The sequence below is a fragment of the Enhydra lutris genome, unplaced genomic scaffold (assembly GCF_002288905.1).
Source record: "Enhydra lutris kenyoni isolate GAN:26980312 unplaced genomic scaffold, ASM228890v2 scaffoldscaffold27, whole genome shotgun sequence".
Classification (NCBI taxonomy): domain Eukaryota; kingdom Metazoa; phylum Chordata; class Mammalia; order Carnivora; family Mustelidae; genus Enhydra; species Enhydra lutris.
In genome coordinates this window covers 5,326,119-5,352,530 of record NW_019154111.1, presented here as the reverse complement: position 1 = coordinate 5,352,530, position 26,412 = coordinate 5,326,119, and the positions used below count along the sequence as shown (strand labels likewise).

At 37.2% G+C, this 26,412-nt stretch overlaps 1 protein-coding gene across 2 annotated transcripts in view; it reads left to right on the top strand.

The window, feature by feature from the left end:
* The window catches only part of LOC111152016 (tripartite motif containing 24), a 92,988-nt gene extending 78,793 nt beyond the window's left edge, over positions 1-14,195 (top strand). For both annotated transcript variants that reach the window (XM_022510286.1, XM_022510285.1), the window contains exons 11-19: positions 2,345-2,518; positions 4,669-4,804; positions 6,220-6,292; positions 7,366-7,534; positions 9,391-9,719; positions 10,815-10,947; positions 12,009-12,083; positions 12,843-12,992; positions 13,820-14,195. In XM_022510286.1, coding sequence (XP_022365994.1) covers positions 2,345-2,518; positions 4,669-4,804; positions 6,220-6,292; positions 7,366-7,534; positions 9,391-9,719; positions 10,815-10,947; positions 12,009-12,083; positions 12,843-12,992; positions 13,820-14,029 — 1,449 coding nt within the window. In that variant the 3' untranslated portion in view covers positions 14,030-14,195. The remainder of the gene's footprint in view (positions 1-2,344; positions 2,519-4,668; positions 4,805-6,219; positions 6,293-7,365; positions 7,535-9,390; positions 9,720-10,814; positions 10,948-12,008; positions 12,084-12,842; positions 12,993-13,819) is intronic.
* Positions 14,196-26,412: the final 12,217 nt, after the last annotated feature.

Sequence of the window (26,412 nt, the reverse complement as noted above, 5' to 3'; positions counted from 1 at the left end):
ACCTCTGTTTCATCAGTAAAGGGAGATGCAAAGGGCCCAAACTACAGTTTAGCCTTAAACTTTCCTAATAATTTTGTGACCTTGTGCAAGTTTAATCTTTTAAATGTCATTTGTCCCAACTATGCATTGAGTACCTTGTAGAGTTGTGCTGAAAGTGAGTGCTAACATATACAGAAACATCTAGCACATTCTGTGTACACAAATGTGTACTTTCCCTCTTCCCCATTTATTATTTTTAATGGGTAGACACACACTCTAAGAATGTTTTTTAAAATGTTTCCTGGTCAAAATGTAAACATGAACGAATAAATGAACAAACTAAGAAAATATAGTGGGGAATTGGTTTTCAGTTGGTTAATTTAATAAACTGTAGCATACTTGCACAGTGAGAATACTTTAACCTATTGAGAAAATGCGGTAATCTATATGTGATTATGTTCTATGGGAAAAATCACGTTCTAGAATTTTTGTGGGGCATTAGCTCATTTTCCTGGTTGTATATCTGTTTTATCATATGTATGACATATATGCTTTATATTTACATCATATGTATATGACATATATGTATGATATGTATATATACATGATATATGAAAACCTGGAAAAATAGACGTTATCTATAACTGTGATTATTCTGTGGGAGGGGAGGAGGATTAGGGTCCAGAGAAAAAGAAAAAGATGGAGGATGGATGGATGGATGGATGGATGGATATATATGATGGGTAGGTGGTGAAGAGAGGACATTCACAGGTTTCTTTACACAATATTTTCAGTAAAGAATATAAATTAGCTTTTTCAAAATTGGAATGCTTCTGACACTATCAGTGTTTATAGTGTAGTCTATGCATAAACCTTGTGTTTGGAGACTTGTTTTTTTCCCTTGCATAGTCTTGATATGCCTCTCAGTTGATTTCCTTTTATTTTATGTTTCATTATGTTTTATTATGAAAATTTTCAAACACAGCAAGTTGAAAGAGTTGTATAGGAGACATATTGTTCTATTCGCCTTCTCATTTATTATTCCATATACCTATCTATTCATCCATCTACCAATCAGGTGTTTTTATTTTTTGACAGGTTTTGAAGTACTTTGTAGAGAGCATCATGGTTCATCTCTATACTTCATTCCTAGTATTCTTTGAATTAATGTATTTGTCTCAGCTTTAACTGAGATTTAACATAAATAACAAAGAGTTTCCTCCAGTGTTTGTTGAGGTTTGATTATCTGTTCATATTTAAGAAGTGGGTTAAAAAAAAAATCCTAAAAGCCTTGGTCTAGAGCTAACGTTTGATGATTGAGATTTCATGCTAGATTTAAGGCTATGAGGCAGATTTATTGGGAGAATTCCGAGTGTTGCCATTTTTAAGTCTTAGGCTGGCCCAGTTCCCAGAGGATCTTCCTGTCCTCCACCTAAAATGCAGGGCCTGGCTGCTCCTTGAAGCCACACGGGTAAGAAGAATGGTAGGGGCCAGTGGCAGAGTGTGAGGGAAGCTCAGCATTCAGTGTCGGTATGGGTTCTTAATCTTCGTTTTCAGCGCAGTACTTTTCTGCCTTCTGCTGAACCTGGTGCCTTTCAGTCAAATGACACTGTTTTACCTGTTTTAGACAATAGATTTCCAGCCTTCATCTGTGGAGATGGAGGAAGTCCACATTATCTTGGGGTAACTGCAGGTAAAGAAGGAAAGGAACATGGGCTTTGGTGTTTCTTACACAGACTCTCAGCAGATTGTCCTGTTTTCAGCCCCAGATTCACCTTTCGTGCTTCTAATTCCCAAGCCCGTGAGGGTTCTGCAGTACATACTGACTTGCTGCTCTGTTTTCCACGCTGCCAGCTTAGGTTTCAGCTTTAGCAAATTGACTAAGTGATTTGCTTGTTCGTCCATCTTCTTTACAGCTTCCAAAATGGAATTTCTGTCTTCTTTCCTATGTTCTTTGAGTCAAAAGCCTTTTTAAAAAATTCCCCATAACCGTTACTTTAGTTTCAGATGTCTCAGGTAGGGACAGAAGTAAATGTATGTTTAGCCCTCCATCTTGACCTCAAAGTTCCTGTCTATGTATGTATTTCTTTTCCAATATATATAAGCTTTCCAAGATGGGCTATTATGGTTTCTGGTTAAAAAAATCAGTGCTTTTTATATTTTTGTTTTGGGACAGGATTAATGAAAATTATGTATATCTGTCCATCTCCTTCCCTTCCCCCCACCTTTCAATTCAAATTATAGTTGAATTCAAATAGCAGAATGTATCTTCTACTTTGTTTTGTAACAGAGGAACAGGGATTAGTTGGACATTTTATGTTTTGGCCTGCTGATAGACCACCTTTCTCCTCTCTTGCTACTGTAGTGGCAGATCAGCAGTGGGCAGGCTGCCGCATCTACTGCCAACAGCACATCCTCTACTCCTTCTAGTCCTACCATTACTAGTGCAGCAGGATATGATGCAAAGGCTTTCGGTTCACCTATGATTGATTTGAGCTCACCAGTGGGAGGTTCTTATAATCTTCCTTCTCTTCCAGATGTAAGTATACACAAAATTTATACTAAGAATTTTTTGAGAATTTTTAAGTGAACTTAGATCTGGTAAAAAGCCTTGAGTTAGTCAGATTATAGGTTGTGTGTTTGGTTTTAGAAGTTATTTTTATTCTTTAGGAATATAACAGCAGGAAAAATAAAAAGATGCTAACCATTTAAACATACTATGGAATATATTTCATGGCACTGCAGTTAAAGGTGTCTGTGAAAGAATGATTATAGTGATGGACTAGAGAAAGCAGGGAAGTAAGGATCTGGGAAGAGGTACTGGCAAGTTGAATTGCTGGAATGTGCTCTTTAGAGTAAGGTTGGCAGGGGAGACTAGAATTGAAGACATCAGAAGAGGTGGAGACAAGTTTAACAATGGAAATGAAAACATTTCCTCCCAGATCATACTGGCCAGTGCAGAATTACCTCTGATTTATTTTATATTTAAATTAAATACATGTACTTGCTATTTTTGTCAATATGACTTTTTAAAAAATCTCCAAAGGCAGAAAATGCAACATTCTATAGACAGATCTCCAAGTATAAGTTGATACTTATTTTACCTTATCTTAACCCTGTAAGGTTAGAAAATTGTGACAGAAACATTAAAAACTTAAAAGAAATATCTTGTCAGATTGTAAAATAATTTTTTAATTTTCATTTAGTTGGTTTTTCAAGTTATTGAGATCAACTAATACTTCAGTGTTAATCTTACCAGTTTCTTAATTTTTAAAATGATGGTGTATACTTTAAATGGGTGAAGTACATGTATTTTTCATATTTTCATACTTCCTATGTGGTACATAGGAAAGCTTCTTTTGTCTCATTCCTATAATTTTATTTTAGCTTTTAGGATTACCTTGCAATGTAAATAACTTTTCTTACATTAAGATCCAATAGATCCAGTCACATTCCAGTATGTTTTACACTCTGAAAAGTATTGGCCAAGGTATTGCCCAAGAAATATTGAACATAATTTAACATAAAGGTGTGCTTACCACCTACCCTAAAGAGGACCCACAGAAAATAGAATTGTCCTTCTGTTCTTTTCTCTGCAGTCCTCAGGTACAGGTGACACTTTGTCTTCCAGGCTTGCTCGACTGAAATTCTTTATCTGAACCATAGAATAAAGAAGCTGATTTGAGTGACTATTTTCTCAGTCCTCTCAGAGATGGTTCATAACTAGCACCATTCTAGATGGAAAGTTGAAAAGTAAATTCATCACACACGATCTGTGCCCTAGGACCGTAAGACTTAATCCCCTTGTAGAATCCTGATTGAAAAGGGCTGGAACTATGTTAGAGAACTGAACTTGAACTTTAATCACAAAGACATTTTGGGGAAATAAATGGTCTATTTAAGTATGATAAGTATTTGCATCTAGAGAATTAAAGTCTTATTCAGTAGAAATTTATCAGTATTTTAACCAAGAAGTCAATTAAGAAAGAAGTGTTTCTTTTATACCTGTTATATTAAAGCAAGAATCTAGAGAGAATCCATTCTTCCTACCAAATAGTAGTAATATACTTAAATGAGTTAGTGTTCTAGAAATGTGTGACGTGTGGGCCTACTTGATCTATGTCGTCATACCAGAGCACCAGTTCTCAATGTGAGCCAAAGACAGTGGGGGTCAGGGACTCCACAAAATCCTTCCTTTGTAAGGCCATATTTTCTTCATATTTTTCAACCAAAACCACACACCACAACAGATTGTGTGCAGAAGCAGATATAAGAATCTAGTTGGCTGTTAGTAAGCCAAACTAAAGATGTTTGCTAACATGTAAAACTGTGCTATTTTTCTCATCACCTTTTTTTTAATCGACTACCATTTGTTATTTTTAAATAAGTTAGGAAGCATTTTTTTGTTTCAATTTTGATGGGTTTGAATGACACATGATACTCTTATCTTTGCTGATAACTTCTGAACTAGTATGTCCTCAGTGTATTTACTAAGGTGGAACGTTAAGAAGAATGAAAGCTTTTTCCAGATTGTTTATGGGAAAAATATGCATCAGAACTTCTCAAATAGGATATTTATATATTTTATTATTTGATAGTAATTATACTATTAAAGTTTTCTATTAAATTTAAAGTAGCTTTTAACTTGCAAAGTCAGGATGCCGTGAAATAAATTTCTTTTCTTATAAGATTGACTGTTCAAGTACTATTATGCTGGACAATATTGTGAGGAAAGATACTAGTATAGATCATGGCCAGCCAAGACCACCCTCAAACAGAACCGTCCAGTCACCAAATTCATCAGTGCCATCTCCAGGCCTTGCAGGTAAAGTGGGCTTCTTTTGATTTTGTGAGCGTGTCCCATTTTTTACTCTACTTGCAATGACCCCTACACCCCTTTTTGTTGGATGATTAAAATGAGTCTGAGTTTTTGGCACTATTTAAAATTAGTATACTTTCAAAGTGGGAAGCAAAGGTTAAACCTCTATACCTTTTCAATTTCAATTAAAACTTACAGGCATTAGAGTATTCCCAAGAGGAAATTAGTATTATACATTCTCTTTTTGATAAGTTTGCCTATGTTGTGGTCTCTTTTGGGGTGTAAGTTGCCTAGGGTCAAAATTTAGCAGTGTCATTCACTTCTTGGTGGTTTTGTTTGGTATTTAATTAATGTTTAAAAAATTTTAACATACCTGCTCATTTCCTTTAAAGCACTCTATACCTACTCCTAGAGACCTTGGCAAAATAGGTACCCTAGAACAAAATAAGGAAGGAGGAGAATTTCTCAAGTCATTCACCAGTCACGCAACAGAAATAAGGCAGTTACACAATTTAAAAGGAGATGCTTATTTAAAACATAAACTGGAGGAATGCTGTTGACAAAATATGGCAGAGAAAATGTTTAATTATAAAACAAGTTTGTACAAATAAATAAGGCAAATACTCAGGATTGCCAAAGGACATGAGTAGATAATTCCCTGAAGAGGAAATACAAATAGCCAGTAACTTGGGGGATTAAGTCTCACTAGTGGTCATTAAAAATATCAAAACAAGACATAATTTCTAACTATTGAAGTAGCAAAGACTTTAAATAGTGAAAATACTCATTGATAAGAATGTGAGAAGAGAATACTCCGATACATAGCGGGCGGAAGTGTAAGTTGATAAAACATTTCTGTAAGCCATTTTTACAATATTGTTAAAGCTAACGTTTATCCATTGCTGACTCTGTGCTAGGCATTGGACAAAGTACCTTAAGTGCATTGCCTGGTAGAATATTTGTTTCAGTATCTCCATTAATTGGTCTCTGTGTGGCTTTCTTGGACTGCTTTCATATCAGCACCTACCACTTTTTATTGTCTTCTGTAGCTTTCACTGATGCTGGTGTCCTCACTGACATTTTACCATAGTTATTCTTACTTGGGACATTTGACAGTGTTTGGAAACATTTTTCATTGTCCCATCCTGGGTGGGAAATACGGAGGGATACTGCTAAACATCCTACAGTGCACAGAACCCCCAAACGAAGAATTATCTGGCCTAAAATGCCAACAATAGGTTGAGACCCCTGCGAGTCTAAGGGAGTTAGACTTTGCTGGGAGTCCCAACAACTGCTTACTGTTTTTTTATTATTTAGTTGTGTTCCGGTTTCAGTGTAGTATTAAGTGAGCACATTCAATAGGAATTTAATACATAATTATTAACTCATTTTATGAATGTGAATGATTTCCTCTTCTTCAGGACCTGTTACCATGACTAGTGTACACCCACCGATACGTTCACCTAGTGCCTCCAGTGTTGGGAGCCGAGGAAGGTAAACTGACTCAACCTTATTCTCTCATATATAAATCTCCAGTTAAATTTCTCTTGACAGTTGCTCCAACATGCTCTTTTTTTGAACAGCTTCCTTTACTTTTAACTTTTAAATTAAAATGTTAATAATTATTATATATTAATTTGATAAACTAGTGGATCAAGTAAATAAAGTGCAGTTTTGTCTTTAAAGGTACAGAAATTGGGATGGGGGTTAATATGTTGAAAATAAGAAAATACATTTGACTTTAGCCTAATAGCAAAGAAAATTTAAATGAAGTAGGTATCACATGCTGTACTATATAGGAATGTATAAAAATACAGGCTGAGGGGGAAAAGAAACAATAACTTTATACTAACTTCGGTGTTCTGACTTTTTTTAAGGCCAAACATTAATTCTGCCTTAAAATAAATAAACTCATAATAGTTGAAATTCTATCTCAGCTTACTGCTTTGCTCCTCTACTTCTTATAATTGCAAATTTCTCCTAGATAATGAACCCAGTTCTTAACTTGCCTAATCATATGGAAGAAGCATTCTCTGAAGAGAAAAAGGTTGCTTTTAATCCCCTAGAACACAGTGGCTATCTGTAAAAGGTTTTTGTCCCACTACACTTTTAAATAGCAGAACACCAATAATTTATGTCTCTAGTTAATTGTCTTCACACTTCGTGACAGTAAATCGTTAATGGGAGTCCAGGGTCTCTCTGTCACTGAATAGAGAAGGAAATGGGACATGGGAATGCCTAAAAAGAAGATACTAGCTCTAAGATACTGAGCTTCACTTGTAGAGTTTCAAAATATTGAAGCCAATTTTCTTTTAATTCAGATTTTATTTAAATGTATTTAAATGTCTTTCCAGAAGTATAATGTAACTATTTAGATAGGCTAATATGTAAAACTTTTTATACATGAAGCAGTTGCATTTCAGTTATGTATCATTTATTGATAATGGAACATAGTAACCATTGCTGTGAAGATATAGCATTATTCCTGAAAGCTGTTGTTACACTTTGTCTTGAAATGTTTAAGGTGGCATTCTTTGATTTTTTTTTTCTCCCTTTCTTTCTTACAGTTCTGGCTCTTCCAGCAAGCCAGCAGGAGCGGATTCTACACACAGAGTCCCAGTGGTCATGTTGGAGCCAATCCGAATAAAACAGGAAAATAGTGGACCTCCTGAAAATTATGATTTTCCTGTTGTTATAGTGAAACAAGAATCAGATGAAGAATCTAGGCCTCAAAATGTAATTATATTAATTTGGGGAATACTATGCCTATTTGGGGGATAGGATGAAAGAAACTTTTAAATAGCAGATAGGAGATTATAAGTTGTTATATTTGAAAACCAGGAAATAGTCAACCAGGGTTGGAAAATTTAAGGAAGTCTCTCAGTAAATTAAAAAGATGGATAGAAAACAGAAGAGTTTGAAAAATCAGAGGCTCAAACAAGGAGGTTGGGCATTTGAGTAAAACACATGGAAGATAACTGCCCAAAAAATAATACAAGGAAGCTTACTATAACTGAAAAGCATGATCATCTGAGTTGAAAGGGCCCATCAAGTACCAGAACATTAAATGAAAAAAGGACACTAGTTACTACCATAAGTTTCAGAATACTGGGATCTCTAAAAGCCTCCACATGGAAAAAAACACCTTATACAAAGGATCAGACATCATAATGGCACCAAGTCCTCAAAATGGACACTTGAATCTGAAAGATAGTAAGGAAATATCCAAATTGTGAGGGGAAAATATTTCATAGCCAGAATTCTGTATCAATCATACATAGAGATTAAATAAGCATTTTTTAGACATGTATGTAGGGTCTCAGAAATTTTAATTCTCATGCATTCATTCTCAAATACTTGAGAATATGCTTCATCAAACATGGAGTGAACCAAGAAAGAAGGTATAAGATCCCAGAAATGGGATCTAACACAGAAAAGAGTAGCTCCCAGTACAACAGCTTCTCTAGTACACCATGTAGCAGAGGACAGAAGACTTCACAGGGGTGTATGTAAAGGCAGAATGTTTGGCAGTATTGAAAGGCATTTTATCGCCCTACGGGAGTCTGTGAAAATGGCTTAGAGTTAGGGACTAGAAAAGTAAGCAAATGAAAGGAAGGAAGGGAAGCAGGAACAATTGAACCATAGTAAAAACAAAAAGACAAAAGAGGAAGTGTAGTCATAGTACATTGTGTAGTTATGTAATGAACAATATTTATAGTCCTAGTTATATAAACAGACACCTGTATTACACAAATTTGGCTAAAACTAGATCTAATCAGGATATAACCTGAATACACATTTAACCAAAAATTGAATTTTTCAGGATACTTAACCAGTGCAACAATAATACTGACTTGGAATAGATGTTGGCCATAAAGTTATACCGGTACCTAACAACTTAAAAACAATAAAAAAATAAATAAATTGGTCCTTAATAAAGCTTAAGAGGGTGGCATGAATGGCATGTGTGTGTAGGGAGGGGATAGAGAGGCAGGAAAGATTAGAAAAATCTAATCTTCGATATTAAGGAATATATATATATATATACATACATTTAAAACTGAGCATGACCTGAGCTGAAGGCAGATGCCTAACTGACTGAGCCACCCAGGTGTCCCAAATTTAGATTCATCTTAGAGTTATTAATGGCTTCTGCAGAAGTGAAATTCTAGGATTTAAAGCACTGTACTTTTCTGTGAATGATAAAAATTCAACAGTAGGCATAGTTTCTGTCTGAGTATAATTTGAACTAATAGCTCAGTGTATTTACAATTCATATGGTTGACTCTCCACTACCCACCTATTCTCCCATTTCTGTAGCTGTCAGCAAATAAAAAGAGATTTCTTATATTATCCACACTCCCTTTCTGCTGATTGTGTATTTTGATGATAGTTTTTAGTAGAGGTTCATGTCTTTATCCCTGGGACTCCTATAACAGCAGTAAACCTGTCTCTTACATTTTCACTTCTTCATTACTTCTTTTGAAGTACCCGGGTGCCTATGAGAAAGGATTCTACAGTCTGAAATTGTAATAGTACAAATAAAGAATGTCAGTTTTGAGAAATAAGACATATTCTTCTTTCCATTGCAGGCCAACTACCCAAGAAGCATACTCACCTCCCTGCTCTTAAATAGCAGTCAGAGCTCTACCTCTGAGGAGTCTGTGCTAAGGTCAGATGCCCCTGATAGCACAGGAGATCAACCTGGACTTCACCAGGAAGGTTCCTCGAATGGAAAGTCTGACTGGCTAGATGCCTCCCAGAAGTCACCCCTTCATGTTGGAGAGACCAGGAAAGAGGATGACCCCAACGAGGACTGGTGTGCAGTTTGTCAGAATGGAGGGGAACTCCTGTGCTGTGAGAAGTGTCCCAAAGTATTTCATCTTTCTTGTCATGTGCCCACTTTGGCAAATTTTCCAAGGTAAGATGGATGGTATTTGCTTCCCTTTCCCACATTCTTTCACTGTAAATAACAATCACTGATCATTGTAACATAAAACCTTAGAAATGTAAATAAAAGTCCACTTCACGCAAAATGCATACTCCAAAACCTTCAACATAGAGTTTTCAATACTCTGCTTCCCATTCCCTGTGCATCTCTCAAAAACCTAGACTGTTGGGATGCCTGGGTGGCTCAGTTAGTTAAGCGTCTGCCTTCGCCTCAAGTCGTGATCCCAGGGTCCTGGGATCAAGTCCCACATCGGGCTCCGGGCTCAGCAGAGAGCTTGCTTCTCCCTCCCACTCTGCCTGTTGCTCTCCCTGTTTGTACTCTCCCTCTCTGTTAAATGAATAAATAAAACCTTAAAAATTTTCTAAAAAGAAAAGAAAAACCTAGACTGTTAAGAAAGAAAAAAAAAAAATAGCCAGTCCTTCAAATTATTAGATTATTACCCTAAAGAACAGTGATCCTTGTGCATAATAATTGCCAAAATACTCCATCGGATCTGCCAAGCATTGAGCTGTATCATTTGCAAATATACCAAGTACATTTTCAAACCAGCCCTGTGCGATGCTACTGCTGCTGCTGATCATGACGACGACGACGACAACGATGACGGCGAACAGCAGCCACTGGGTTGATCTCTTTTGATCTCTTTAGTTCTTCAAAAGCTATACTTTTTAAATTTTAATTTTACGCTTAAAGTTGCAAGAATAGTACCAAGAACATTTCTTTTTCTTGAATCATTTTAGGGAAGATTCCAGTTTTGCCTCACATCAGCCATAAATTAATGTGTGTGTGTGTTTGTTTTATGTGTTTATTTCGCATATGTGTTTCATGCCTCTTTGACTAGACGAATATTTACGGCTTTGACCCTCGCACTGTATTCCTGCCGTAAGGCTCTCCCAGCATGGTGCTATGTACATAGTGGTTATGCATGCAGTAAACCCTCAGTGATTACAGTTCATGCCAAACCAGCAAATCTGTACCATAGATGGTGGGGAGGAGGTGGGAAAGGGAGATGGTGAAGAGAGAAATGACGCAGTAGGAATTCAGAAGTACTTTATCCCCCAACAGTGGAGAATGGATTTGCACTTTCTGCAGAGACTTATCTAAACCAGAGGTTGAATATGATTGTGATGCTCCCAGTCACAACTCAGAAAAAAAGAAGACTGAAAGCCTTGTTAAATTAACACCAATAGATAAAAGGGTAAGTTTTTTTTTTTAACATTTCTAACATACATTGTTAGTTAAACAGTTTTTTTTTTTTTTGTTAGATGGGGATTATTGTAATGCCAGTGTGCCTTTCATTAAAGAAGTATATATCAATCAAATTTTATACTGGCCTCTTTTTCTTTAGTTTTTCTGTAAGAGTATAGGAATCTTGAATAATATAACTTACAACTTTTTCTGGTTAAAAATAATCACAGTACTGCCTATACATTTTCTAGAAGCTTAAAAGACTGTACTGGAGCAAGGTAAAACATGTATCCTCTATGTGGTCGACAATTTTAGTTTACCTTTAGTAAATTTGTTTTATTTCTCCTGTAAATAAATTTTCTTCCTAATTTGTTGAGAATCAGCAGGAAAGAGAAGGGCTTTTCTATTTACTCTTCCTGGAAACAGTTCCATTCTTTTACCAGATGGAACTGGGTTATACCTCAAAGCCAACTAATATAGTTAAGTGTAATTGGCATTTAAAGCTACTACATCAACACTTCTTTAGTAGTTAAAGAAGGTCTTTGCTAAACTATTGAGTAAAACAATCAGTATGAAAGTTACTGTGCAAGAGGGGGCCCAAACACACACTGCCAGTGCTACACAATAGTTACTGGGATTAAACCCTCAGCAGAGAAGTAGCCAAGTGCATGGATAGCACCATGTGCATTCAGAGGCAGCCTTAGGACTGGACACACTATAGAAAAGGGTCCTTCTGTGGATCTCTTAACATACATATAGCCTTCTTTATTGACTATTAATAGTCAGTATATAAATTAGAGAGATAAGTGGAAATTTGTTTTTAGAGAGCTTTAGATAGGTTTCATATGATACTGCTTTTTGTTCGTGTAAGAACTGCTCTCCTATATCACACACAGCCCAAACTGTTAAACTGTAGAATTCAGTAAATGACTGAAGAGATCGGAACTCTAAGTATTGATATTTTTCTGGTATTCATCTTTTAATTTTTATTGTATTTTGAGACCCATGGCATTGATATTAAAAATAAGCTGTGACTTCATTATTTTACTATATTTTTATTTTTTTGCTCAGAAGTGTGAACGCCTACTTTTATTTCTTTACTGCCATGAAATGAGCCTGGCTTTTCAAGATCCAGTTCCTCTGACTGTAAGTATTAACATCATTTTGTGCATTTTTACATAGCAGGATGGTTTTTGTTGTTGCTTTTTAGAGTGCGCACTAGTGGGAGCAAGGGGGTAGTGTAGGGAGAGAGAATCCTAAGCAGACTTCATGTCTAGTGCAGGGCTCAGTTTCATGACCCTGAGATCATTACCTGAGTCGAAATCAAGAGTTGGACACTCAGCCACCCAAGCACCCCGCAGTAAGATGATTTTTCTAAACTTGATTTATGAGAATGTGGTTTTTCTACCATTCTTTAGTAGTTAGTTTCCTATATCTAATCCAAATCTTAAAGCTTTATTAACACAAATGGAATACTTTGATCTTGAATACACTTTGATGTTCACAAATTGGCCCCATGCTTGTATTCATTTCTCCTAAATTCTTGTGTATTTTACCCACTACTCTCTACAATGATTTCTGTTAATCTCTTTCAAGATGCTTGGGCATATAGCCTAAGCTATTGGGGAAAAACTTACAATTTGAGATAAATTCTTTGTACATATTTTGATTTACATAGGTCCAGACTTCAAGTACTAAGTAAATTTATAACAGTAGAGGAAGGGGTGTCTGTGTGTTGGGGGGGGGCTGTACCATAGGTTTGCTATATTGGTTTCTTTATCAGTGACAAAATAGTACACGGAAAAGCAATGAGAACAATCTGAATTTTATTTTCCTGCTTGCAAAATGTATTTAGGACTGGTAGAATTTAGTCTTTTTATTATACCATCTCATTTATTTTGAAAGGTGCCTGATTATTACAGAATAATAAAAAATCCAATGGACTTGTCAACTATCAAGAAGAGACTACAAGAAGATTATTCCATGTACACAAAGCCTGAAGATTTTGTAGCTGATTTTAGATTGATCTTTCAAAACTGTGCCGAATTCAATGAGGTAAGAGGAAAAAGCAAAAAAAAGAAGAAAGAAAGAAAGAAAAAAACCACAGCAATGGGGAGGTAATATTAAACCAAACACTTTCTCAGCAAAAGAGATGAAGATCTATAATAGCATAAATTTCTAGAAGTTCAAGTTTGTTAGAGAGTGAAAGGTAATTAGGAAGACTGTGTCCACATTCCTATTATTCCTATTCAAAGGTTTATTATATGGTACGTGGAAATGCAAATTATAGCTGACAACTTGAAAACAATTTAGAAAATATTTTTATCTAGAAGCATCCTTTGTCATTCCCACCTTTATTTCTTAAAATGTGGCACTTCCAGACTAAGGTCTTGATGTTGATCTTGAAATATTAAGGTTGTGGTCTAAATAGCTCTGCTATTTAAGTTTTCTCAGTTTTTCATCTGTCAGTTTATCTGAACATCTGTCAGACTTACAGACTTTTGTTGATGGTTTGTTCTCTGTATTGGTTATTTGTTCCAGAGATCCACATTTCATTTAATTTGCTTTAAAAAACACCCGTTCTGTGATTCTGTGACTATGGCATCTCTTTGATAATCTCAGTTTAGTAATACAGTCATATAGCTGTCACTACCTTATAAAATAATTCAGATGATTCCAAGCCTTTTATTTACTTATTTGACCTTCTCTAGACTTTATCTAGCCCCAGACTGTTACTTACTTTATATCAGTGATGATACATAAACATTTTCCCAAACTTGAGTTAAGAGAGAAAATGTGAGAAATATACTTTTTTATTGACTGTTGACTGTGTAAAATATTGGTGTTTGTTTTTAATTCATGTTTTTATTTTTATCCAACAGCCTGATTCAGAAGTAGCCAATGCTGGTATAAAACTTGAAAGCTATTTTGAAGAACTTCTAAAGAACCTTTATCCAGAAAAAAGGTTTCCTAAACTAGAATTCAGGAATGAATCCGAAGATAATAAATTTAGTGATGACTCAGATGATGACTTTGTACAGCCCCGGAAGAAACGCCTCAAAAGCATAGAGGAACGCCAGTTGCTTAAATAAGCAACACCATTGGTGTGTGCTGGTTTTTAGATTTTTTGTTTTTGTTTTTAAAAAACATTTTGTCGGTAATTTTAACATCATTACAAAAAGAGTTTGTGACCACTCTGATCTGTAAGTTTTTGATGTTTACTAGATTTTGATTTCCTTAATAAACCATTTCTTTTCATCTTCTTATTAAGAAAGAAAAAGAAGGGAAGTAAGGAAAGGAGTAAAAGGGAGTCGGAGAAGGGAGGGAGGAAGGAAGGGAGAAAGAAGTATCAACAACAAAAACATTCTTCCTACTTCTTGGATTTCAGAACTACAGTTTGAAGTGATAGCAACTATAGAAAGGAAATAGAGTACGTATGAACTCTTAAGTTGAAAATTTAATGTGGTTTGGATGTGTGCATTAATCCATTTTTAGAAAATACCACTACCCATTAATTATGGCCCAACCATGAGTTTAGGTGTATGGTACTTAAGAACAGTACTCCGTGAACATGAGTGGTAATAAGAGTTCTATCCTAGAATGCTGACTGGTACAACAAAAAAGTAGATTAGATGCTATTAAGAAGGCACCTAACAGTATATCATGTAAGATGGCAACTGTATTAAAGAAAAAGCAGGAAAACAAATGTTTGATTTTTGTTTTGTTTTTCCCTTGTCTGTAGAGGTGTTTGGTAGAGCAGGTGTGCAAAGCCATTTTTCGTACATTTCTAGATATAACTTCTTCCACTGAAGAAGTAAGTGTACACGTTCGGTTTGCCGTGTGTGTCTGTGTGGTTTGTTGTTTGCTTTTTAACTGTGCAGGTGATCCTTTTATAACAAGACTCATTGTTTGCAGTATGGCTGTTAGTGGAACTACCGAGAACATAAAATTACAGCAGTGTGCGCCATGTTTGATGTGAGGATTCTTCAACATATACCCTATTGGGCATTAAATATAAGTTCCCCTGAAAGGGACTAGTTTTGTGGTTTTCATCTTTCTTTATAATTTGGAATAAAAATCTGTTGTGGAATTTGGGAGCAGGCAGTTGGAGGGAATTACAATGAAAATTTTTAATTTTTCCTGAAGCTTCTGTTTCCTACTTTTTAAAAGTCAGTACCTGAAATTGAATCTTTTATCTTATCTTGATTTTGAATTTCATTTTCATTCTCCCGATAGAGGTACAAAAGACCAATCTTCTGAGAGTAAGCACAGTGTTAATGAGCCAGACCTCGCTAGTTAAACTGACATTCATTTATTCCTTTTGCTTGTTCAGTGTCAAAGAAGGAAACTAAATTTAGAAGAAAAAAAATTGTGCCAGTCTAACATTTGACAAAATATTTACACATGAAGTTTTTCAAAGTAACCTTTATAAAACATTAATTGACTGAGGGAATTTTTCTCTTTAGGCTGATAGAATAAAAATAAGGCTGAGGTGAAAGAACCTTAATCTTTGGATGGTTTCAACTCCCATGAATTACACCTAGAGGACTTGCTTTTTTCCACAAGGCATTCCTTCTTAAAATGGACAATTTGAAAATATCCTGGGGCTAATTCATTGTGTTTTCATATGTTGTTAAAGATAAAATAGAAAACTGAGGAACAATAGCTTCTTGTCGTAGACTTAGGTCTTGTCAATAATATGTCAATTACTTATTAATGGTTAAGAAGTCTTAATCACTTTTCCAAATACTGTTGTATTGTGAATATGCGTTAGACATTTATTCTTCAAAGTCTGAACAAATTTTAATACCAGTGCATATACCATTTAATTTTTTTTTCTCTCTAGCATTCTTAGCACACCAGCTGTGGAGGTTTTGCTAGTAAGTTTATTGTTGATATCTCAGAATTCTCTTCTTCTGACCATTTGTTCTTCCATACTTGTTTCCCAAGTTAAAACAGCAACACAGATAAATTTTGAGGAGGGTCACAAAGGAAAATAGCACTTAAGGGAGAAAAATATGTATATATAATTTCTTAAATGCATCTGAGCCAGAATTTCTTCTATTGTGCCCAAAACTTTCATTGTTACATCTAGTCATAATAATCTTTTAAAAACAGTATTTCACCTTTACTGGTTTTTTTTTTGGTTTTTTTTTTTTTTTTTTTTTTGCTGATTGAAAGGTAGTGTTAAGAACCATCTTTCCTATAATCACACATAATATAAATTACATTAAAACTAGTATTTCTCTCTCCAAACAACCTTTTCATAATGGTCTTTCATGTCCTTTGACCTTATTAACAAGCACCTGTGTGTTTGGGTGGATCGCAGTTTAGTAGTTCTTATGAGGTGAGCCTCACCCATAGTTCAGTGTGATTCAAACAACCTTGACCTATACTTAAAACACTCCAGTGTTTACCTCTGATCAAAAACTCCAGATTTCCTTCTGGAGGAAGGAAACCACTAGATTTGGAACCACAGCCCAGTGTCACAGATGTAAGACCCTGTAGTGCTAGATGTGATAACATGATGACACCTTTGGCCAGGGCTTGTGACTTGAACAGACCATGTGGGAGCTAGGATTTACCTAATTCTGGCTCATCAAAACTTTTCCATGTATCAAGCATCTGATATTTTTGGCATAAGGAAATAATGTATTCAGAATACATTTGGACATGAGCATCTGGCAATGCAGTTATTTTGTCCTTTCAATTAATAGGCCTTGCTTATCTTCTCTGAGTGGAGGGGTGAGAAGTTGGATGTGCTAAAAGGAAAATTCCCTCTTGGTAGTTTTACTTGCTTTTCCAAGCTAAAGAACAGGCTCCACATTTTACTCCTACGCCATAGGATAAATGCAATATAACTTAGGAATACTTCAAAAAGATTCACTCCACAATCAGAAGGGTGAGTATACAGTTGATTGCTCCATTTATGAATTTGCATTTCAAATTTCTATGTTGTTACGGTGCTTAAACTTTCAAATTTAGGTTCCATAGACAGACTAGTTAGAAAATGAAAGGAGGAACCCTTCCTTTTGCTGAGGCCTGATCCATAAATTGTGAATCCCTAAAGTTGATACATGTGAGCAAAAGGTTTGTAGGTGTAAATAAAAGATGTGCTTATTTTCTGTTATGAATGAGAGAAATTGAGTGATCTGATTGGTTATTATGGACATGACTATGAATTGGACCATCTAATTTCTTATGGAAGCCCTCCTTTTAAGTAAAATGTACATATTTTTAAAAGTATTTTGTAACCTCATGTAAATTAATAGTTGATATCTTTTTACATATATTACCCTTTCCTCTTGGGTGTGAATTTAGTTAAGTCATAGTTCACAAAGTGGTATCTCATGTTCCTTAGTGAGAATAATGCTGGCCAATCAGACCACCGGTTACTTTCCCCACAAAGATTCGCTTATTGTGAAGGACCTCATAGGCAGTAGTCTTTGTTGTTTGGTCTTTGGTTTTTTATTTGGGGGGGGGGGGCAACTGGTGCTTTGATTTTTAATAAAAATTAGCTTTGATGGATTTTAACTGTGAATGTTTTACCACAAGGAATTTTAATGGAAAAATTACACTGTGTCATTCACTAGAATCTTAACTAGTTTGAGTCTCTCTTCGTTACTGCCTTTGTGTGTTCCTCTAAAGAAGTGATGCATATAGGGATGAGCTACTAGTCTGTAAATAAGAAGACTTTCTTAAAAATTCTAACATGTATTTCACGAGCCTTATAAGCAAAAAATAATTTTACAAACAGGAAGGAAGGGGGTGATAACTTTAGTTGCTGATTCCCATCCCCCTCAAAGTAGGAAAACCAAAGATGTCATAAAAAAATTCTCCTTGTCTAAAAGCTGTTGGAAGAGGAGGGGAAGACAGAGTAGGGACTTTACAGGTCACTTAGAAAGTTTACTTATGTTAATTTTACCTATAAACTTTAGAAAGTTTTGATTCTCAGAAATTAGGACTTTTTTAAAACTCACTATTGGATATGGCACCTGGGTGGCTCAGTAGGTTGGGCAACTGGCTCTTGGCTCTTGATTTCAGCTCAAGTCATGATCTCAGGGTCCTGGGACTGTGCTTAGTGGGGATTCTGCTTGAGAATTCTTTCTCTCCCCCGTGCCCCTCTCCCTACTCACGCGTGCTCCCTCTTTCTCAAATAAACCTTTAAAACTCACTGTTGGATATTAAACATCTTACATCTTACTTTGATAGGGCTGGGAATAGCCTTCTGTTTGAGTCTTGAGTTTTTAAGTAGAATAATTAAGTCTTACTTTGAATCCTAAAAATAGCGCTTACCTAAAAATTCCAAGTTAAACATTTAGCAAAATTCTCTTTCTCATATCTTCAAATGTAGATGTGGAAGAAAGTCTAGTGTCCGCTGCCATGTATCAGGATACTTGTGTGAATTCCTTACCCATGCTCTCTAATGCCTTTAAACCTAAGACAAATGCACTAGAGAATTCAGTCCAGAATCTCTGCATACTACTGATTAAAGCCAAGTTATTTGGGGGGAGGGCTGGGAGTTGGGAATATAACATATAGATCAACCAGGGTAAGCACTTCTCAACCTTGGAATGGAAATGTATGGACCTGATAGGTAGCATTTCTCCAAAGAAAATCAGGGTATTAAGAGGAAAGAGGAAAATGGCAACAAGACAAGAATGAGGCACCATGCTTTAACAATAATGCTAGTTCTCTAATCTAATTGATTTTAGGGATTTATTGATGAGGGTATATGCTGAGAAAACCCAAAATACAGAAAGTCTAAAATAAAGGTTTCAGCATTCATATTATAAGGATGAGTTTTTGCCATTGTAGACTATGCTTTAATGAGACTTAAATCTTGGGGCACCTGGTGGCTCAGTCTCTTAAGCATCTGCTTTCGGCTCAGGTCATGACCTCAGGGCCCTGGATTGAGCCCCTTGTCAGGCTCCCTGCTCAGCAGGAAGTCTGCTTCTCTTTCTACCCTCCCCCAACTCATGTTCTCTCAAACATCTTTTAAAAAAAATTTTTTTTAAAAGGACTTAAATCAGTTTCTATATTTAAAACTATTAGGTTCGGGGTGACTTAAAATTGACCTCCATTTCTACTAAGGACTAATAACTAGTAAGGAGGGTAAACAATACACTTGAGTTTATAAAGGATTTCTTGAATTTAGTATTCAGTTAAAAATCACGTTAATAAAATTTTCTGTAGACTAATTCAGTATCTTCCTGGGAGCCTGGATATTAGACTGGTGGACAACATCGCAAAGTTCCTTCAGCCCGGATACCTCCACAGGTACCAAGAGTCCTGAAATTCTTGAGAAGGTACTTGAGCATCAGCTTTGTTCTTGTTGACTGATCGTCAACCACTACTATTCTCTGGTTTTATTATATTACTCTTGGGTTTAATTCTAAATTGCTAACATCAGCATCTGGATTTTCAGTTAGGATTGGGGGTAGGTTGTTTGGCTAACTCTCTATGTGTAGCCTAGACATCTTTATATCAGAAATATTTGGGCCTGGGGCGCCTGGGTGGCTCAGTGGGTTAAAGCCGCTGCCTTCGGCTCAGGTCATGATCCCAGGGTCCTGGGATGGAGTCCCGCATCAGGCTCTCTGCTCAGCAGGGAGTCTGCTCCCCCCTCCCCGCCCCCTGCCTACTTGCGATCTGTCAAATGAATAAATAAAATCTTAAAAAAAAAAAATATTTGGGCCTACAATTTTTAATAGCTGTGCGAAGGTGGGCTTGTAAACTTCTTTAAAAATGACTGAAGAAAAATTAGGTGATTCAAACGAACACTTTTTGAAGTAGGCAGTCTCCATTCTCAAGGGTCCAGGGAACTGCAAAACTGCGATAGAAGGCAAGAAGCTTTCATGGGATGAAGAATGAGGAACAACTAAGTATCAGAGCCCAAAGGTGGCTTGGCACTTGGGGATTGGCTGACTGGATATATTACATTTCTGGCCAAGTAGAACATTTATAGGGACCTGGACATGCAGTTTTGGTTTGCTGGTGGGGCACACAGCCTGAGCAGAGCAGTTCCATCTTGGACCTAGAAATTTATTTCAGTAGCCCTCTGCCCCTACTTTTGATCATCCTTTTGCCCATTTAAGAAATTTGATCCAAAATAATGTGACTCTCAGTGTAGTATTCAGAAAAGATGTCAGGATTGTATTGTTGGGGCTTGGTAATGTTATTGCATTCTCTTGTTAGTCAGTGGCTACTCACATGCACTGAACACTTAACAAGAGAATACAGCACATTAGACACTAATGCTTACCAAAATAATGCCTATGGTTTGCATAGTGCTCCTGAGTCAAGGTTCCAACTGATGTGGGGTGGCAAATGAACAGTCAAGAAAGAATTCTAAAGAATTTTTTTGGTACAAAAAGGTGCTTTTATTAGAGTGCAGGGACAGGACCTGTGTGCAAAAAGAGCTGTCCTTTTGCTGGTGGTTATATGCCTGGTGCTCAAGGGGTAAGGGGTGTGTACAATATTAGGTCACAAATGTCTTTGAATTTCTATTTGTAAAATTACTTCCACAAGATTCAGCTCACTACTGACTATCAGTGAAATGTACAGGCAATCATAAGACCCTTGAAGAATGTAGCAAACAGTATGTATTTGATCCTTATCGAAACTATGCGGGCTGTAGGTCAGTCTTTTGGGCTAAAGGTGAACATGTTTCTGCTTCTGTTCCACATCACTGTATCCCAAACCAACTAGAAATCAAGGAATGATATAGAGAGGGATGTTTCTTAAACCCCGTTGGCCTGCTTATGCATCTCATCTAATTGTCTACTTCCCTAGAAGTGTTTATACAGTGAGTTTGTTTCAGTGAAAGTGAAGCACTGGAAATTGGGGAGAAGTTTGTGACAAGTATAAAGAACTACCAAATCACCAGCCTCCCACCAGATACAGTAATTGGTTGTAGGTTGGTTACCCTCCTTTGTAATGACCTGAGATACGTATATAATAGTATCCTCCTTGCTGGCCAAGAGGAAGCAAAAGATGGACCCAAAAAATCAAAGGATGGTCAGAGGCGGGGCGGGGGGGAATGGAGGAGTAGTTCTTGGTGTGGTGTCCTAGGAGGAAACACTTTGTCTTAATGTCTGCTTTTCTTCCTAGTCAATTTGATTTTGAATCTTAGGTTTACATAGGACCAGATGCCAGATGGAACCTTCCTTAGTTGTGAGACATGTACTCAAGTTTTAACACTCTGAAATTTGGTAGGGCCCTTTGTTCTCTCTCCTTACTAGAAAAAAAAATATTTTGAGATGTGCCAAGGACCCTCTAGAAAACGCCCATTAGTTCAAAGTCAAAAAGACTTTGTTTAGAATTTGAGTTGGGGGAATTTTTTTTAATTTTTTTAATTTATTTATTTGACAGAGATCACAAGTAGGCGGAGAGGCAGGCAGAGAGAGAGGAGGAAGCAGGCTCCCTGCCGAGCAGAGAGCCCGATGTGGGGCTCGATCCCAGGACCCCGAGATCATGACCTGAGCCGAAGACAGAGGCTTAACCCACTAAGCCACCCAGGTGCCCCGAGTTGGGGGAATTTTGTCAGAGGTACCCCTTTAACCAAAGTCATTCAAAGGTAACAGAAAGTTATTTTTTAAAAAACTTAGTTCTTGTAATAATGAGAAGACTGGGTTAAATACTGGAAGACCTGTTAAAGATAACACAAAGCATGGTCAGTTATTTTGTTAAGACACAAACTCTTTAATCTACCTCGAAAGCAAAGAAACGTGTTTATTTATATTATTTTAAGAGCAGACCAATAATCTAAGAAAACTACTCTGAGCAGAAAACCAAATTCTAATTTTGTACCAGTGTACTTTTTTTTTTTTTTTTTTTTAAAGATTGTCTTTATTTATTGACAGACCGCAAGAGCGGGAACACAAGCAGGGGGAGTGGAGAAGGAGAGAAGCAGGCTTCCTGCCAAGCAGGGAGCCCAGTGTGGGATTGGATCCCAGGACCCAGTATCATAACCTGAGTCAAAGGCAGATGCTTAACAACTGAGCCACCCAGGTGCCCCTGCACCAGTTTACTTTTGATATCAAAAACTTGCTGTATTCTAGGGTTAGAGCTGTTTGTGTTTGGCTCCCCTCTTTGTATAAATTTCACTGAATCTGGGACGACTGGGTGGCTCAGTTGGTTAAGCAGCTGCCTTTGGCTCAGATCATGATCCCAGCATCCTGGGATCAAGTCCCACATCGGGCTCCTTGCTCATCAGGGAGCCTGCTTCTCCCTCTGCCTCTGCCTGCCATTCTGTCTGCCTGTGCTTGCTCTCTCTCCCTCTCTCTCTCTCTGACAAATAAATAAATAAAATCTTAAAAAAAAAAAAATTTTTCACTGAATCTAAGGGAGAAGGCCTAAAAAGTTCTCTTAGGCTCTGAGTGTTTCCTTGCTATTTGGCCATCTTCTGGCCATAGGGTACTATAGAGTTACTTTTTAAGAAATCCTTGCGGGGCACCTGGGTGGCTTAGTGGGTTAAAGCCTCTGCCTTCAGCTCAGGTCAAGATCCCAGGGTCCTGGGATGGAGTCCCACATCGGGCTCCCTGCTCAGCAGAGAGCCTGCTTCTGCCCCTCCCACTCTCCCTGCTTGTGTTCCCTCTCTAGCTGTGTCTGTCAAAAAAAAAAAAAAAAAAAAAAAAAAATCCTTGCAACTACCTTGCCAAGTTTCAGCCAGCACAAACAGTAAATATTCCTGACAATAGTGAACACCCCAAAAGGTTTTTCCCTGACAAGATCCGTAACTTCTCCCAAAGAAAACCAAAAGAAAAAAGGACCTTAGCAATTCCCTGAGAGCTAGCAGCATTTGGTAGGCCCCTAGCCACAAAAAGGGAGCGACCCACATTTTTGTACAGCCATCTTTTAGAGCCCGGACCTGACAATTGAACTGTCTACAGACACAAGAACGAACAACCTACGAGCCCCAGCAGGGAGAAAGCCATAGTCTCAGGAAACAATGTGAAACAAGATAGTTACAGCCATCCCTGGGTGAGAAAGGATCAATAACCAGTGGGTTTCCTAAAACCAAATTCCTAAGAATCTGATTTGAAAAGGAAAAGACAATGTGCAATTTCTCTTGACCAAGCATTACGGTGGTCCGGAAGAGCTGACTTTGGTAAGAATTCTCACTCTTCCCCAGCTTTTGCCAGTTTTACCAGGATCCCATCTACAGGCTTCACTAAGTGGCGTTTAAAATCAAGTGTAGCTCTCAAGATTTGATAAGGTTTTCCATTAATTTTTAATTTCCCCTTGGCAGTTTGAGGGAATAACTGGCAGTAACTTACAGGAAAATCCCTTGGAGTTCCATCAACCCTAGACCCTGGAGGGGGTAGAGGTCTTCTCAGAGTAGATACGGGGATACTCAAATTTGATAAAATCTTCGAGGACATTTTTTTCCAGTGTCCCAAGTTGATTGCAGTTTGTGGGCCAGTGTTTTAGATGATGGACCCCCTAGGACAGATGTGACAGAGGAGACAGAGCTGTTGTCTTAGGTTTCTGGCCTTGGAACTGTTGCCGTTTTGAGGCCGCTAACTTACAGAACCTTTGCCTTGGAAAGACAATGCAGATAATGGAGGAGTAGACTGTGATTACTCAGGTCAAGGAAGATAGAGGGGAGTTGAAGGTGTCCAGTCATCTTACAGTCTTGTTTTAGGTATCTCAAGTATCTTAAACTTTATTAGCCTCTTGCACTGAATCAAACTATCATCGGATTTTGAAATCTCTTAGAGATTTCTACATACCAATTAAAATAGGTATCCTCTCCTGGTGGTTGATTTGGGAACCCTTACTTTTAAGTGCACTTGTAGGTAGATAGAGCTTCCAAGACCACAATTCTTAGACATTAAGTGGGTGTGCTGGAGATAGAGAACTCAGTTCTTTGAAAGTTGAAGATGTCTTGGGTTTCTCAGAGCCAGATTAATTCCCAAGAACGTTTGGGGATTTTGTGATGTTTTCCGTGTACTGTGTTACACAGAATTTTTCTTGAGATTGCCAAGTGACTTAGGGTCAGTCTACCTTGTTCTGTATTCAGTCCATGCCCACCAACTTTGTATCTTTGGCGTCCAGAACTCCCATTAGCAGTGGCTTTTAGTAGTCTAGCTTGTACACATTTAGATTTTGTTGTGCCATTGGTTAGAACGTTTAAATATCTTACCCTATTTCCCTAAGTCTCCCAGCAGTTTATGCAAAGGATGCACCTCGAGGGTTTAAGAGTTGCTAACTGCTGCCCCCCCTTGCAGACTCCCAATAGGATTGCTATGTATGGTACCTTTCTGGGAACTACATTTTACATACACACACACACAGAGTTATATATCTATCTCTCTAACACACAGCCCATTTAGATCAAAGAGCTGCTTACAAAACCCAAAGTAACTTACCCACGGCTCTTGGTTTTGATGAGAGGAACAGTGAACTCAAAGGGTTCAGCAGGCTCCTTGCCTATGTGTCTTATTGTTCCACAGGCCATTAGCAGTCTGCTTCAGATGCTCATCCTTACTGCCACAACGAGTTAAAAATGCTTTAGGTGACCCAAACAAACCTTACTTGACACTTTATGGAGCAGACAGTGTCCATTCCCAAAAGTCCAGAGAACTGAAAGCTGGTGTAGAAGGCAGGAAGCTTTTATTGGATAAAAAATAAGAGGCCAGAGTTGGCTTGGTGATTGGCACACTGAACACACAGTTTCTGGCCCAGTGGAACAGTTACTTCAGTTTGCTGGAGTACCTGGGTGGCTCAGTGAAGTGTCTGACTTGATTCTGGCTCAGGTCATGATCTCAAGTGGTCAAGATCGAGCCCCACCTTGGGATCTGCAGGGAGTCTACTTGAGATTCCCTCTCCCTCTGCCCCTAGCTCTCAACATTCTCTAAAATTTCAGTTTGCTGATATGGCACTCTGGGCAGGAGCTATTCCATCTTGGATCTAGAAATTTATTTCAACACATGGCCTGTTAGCCAAATTTAACCTCTGGAGCTCTTTTACACAGTCTAAGAGATAGGGATTTTTTTTTTAAGGCTGAAAGGGCAGTGGAGGTGTGTGGCAGAGACCGTATTTAGCTCACAAAGTAAAATATTTACTGTCTAGTCCTTTACAGAGAAAATTTCCTGACTTTAAGCCATTTTTGCACCTCTGGTTCAAATAGGAAGGATTTTCACCCCTATTGAAGCAGGTGTATAAACCCTCTCCTACACAGAGTTTCCACTGCAAAGTACGGATGGGAGTAGTAGACGAACAAGCCGTGGGGTCCCCAGTTTTAGAGATGTCTACAACATGCCTAAATAAATAGCAATAAAAGATTACATCTCAGCATAAAAGCCTTAGGTGTTTTGTTTTGTTTTCTACACCATACCTAACCTAGTATAGTGATATGCACGGGTGTGATATCCTGCATGCAAAGGGCAGGTAAGTAATTGCATGATGTAGAAAAGCTTTGTGCATTAATTTTTTTTAGTCTCCCATAAAGTCATGAAATAACACTGAAAACAGGATCTGGGAAAAAGTTTATTCCCAGCTTTTTCACAATTATATATAAGAATCATGCTAATGTAAGCATACTACATAAATAAGCAATTTTCATCAATATGGAGGCCACAATTTAAATAAATGCAAATTTAAATTGTGAATGTGACTATTTTGAAAGGCTTAATGATGCCCTTAAGTTCATGCCTTAGCTACCAAATTTCAGGCCAACTTTTTGCTACAAACCTCATGGGAAAATATCAAATATGTATACATTTTCTCTAAGCAACTTTAACAAACTTGATGTCAAAGAAAAGCTACCTTCCCTCCCTACCCATCTCCCATAGAAACCTTTCCAGTCTTAAAAATATTTTTTTATAGACATTCTCATAATCTCCCAAGGTTATCAATATAAAGTTTACCCACCTCATTCTCATATGCCGTATTTTTGAAAAAATACATCAGTTTAATTACCAAGTAGTGTACAGAAAATCAAATTTTTAAAAATGTGCCACAGCTCTTCATGAAGATGAAGTGCATTTTTCTTCTCTGGTAGACATTGGTTTACAGGTCTTCATTTAATTTGCTGGAATAAGAAGTGATTCAGTAGATCAATACACTTAATAAAAAGAAAACCTTTTCCATTCATCCTCAGTGTCTGGCATTCAAAACTAGTACGAGAAGATTTCTTAATAAACTTTTAAGTAATTAAGACCCTAGCATTTACCCTTGTGTACCTGACATTAGCAATGGTAGCTTTAGAGTTAATTCTAGTGGGATAAAGACATCATTCAGAAAAATCACACTATAAGTATCCTCTTTCAAGAATGCTAATTTATATGCATACTACCTAAATAAGCCTTAGGTGTTTTGTTTTGTCCCTGTTAGCAAAGATTTGGAGTGAACACTTGGTTACTTTAGTTTCAGTGCTGCTCCAAGTTACATGCAAACAAACTGGACACCCAGTTTTTTTGTTTACTGGAACCCATTAAACAAATACCATGTGTTAGCACACACCTGGATG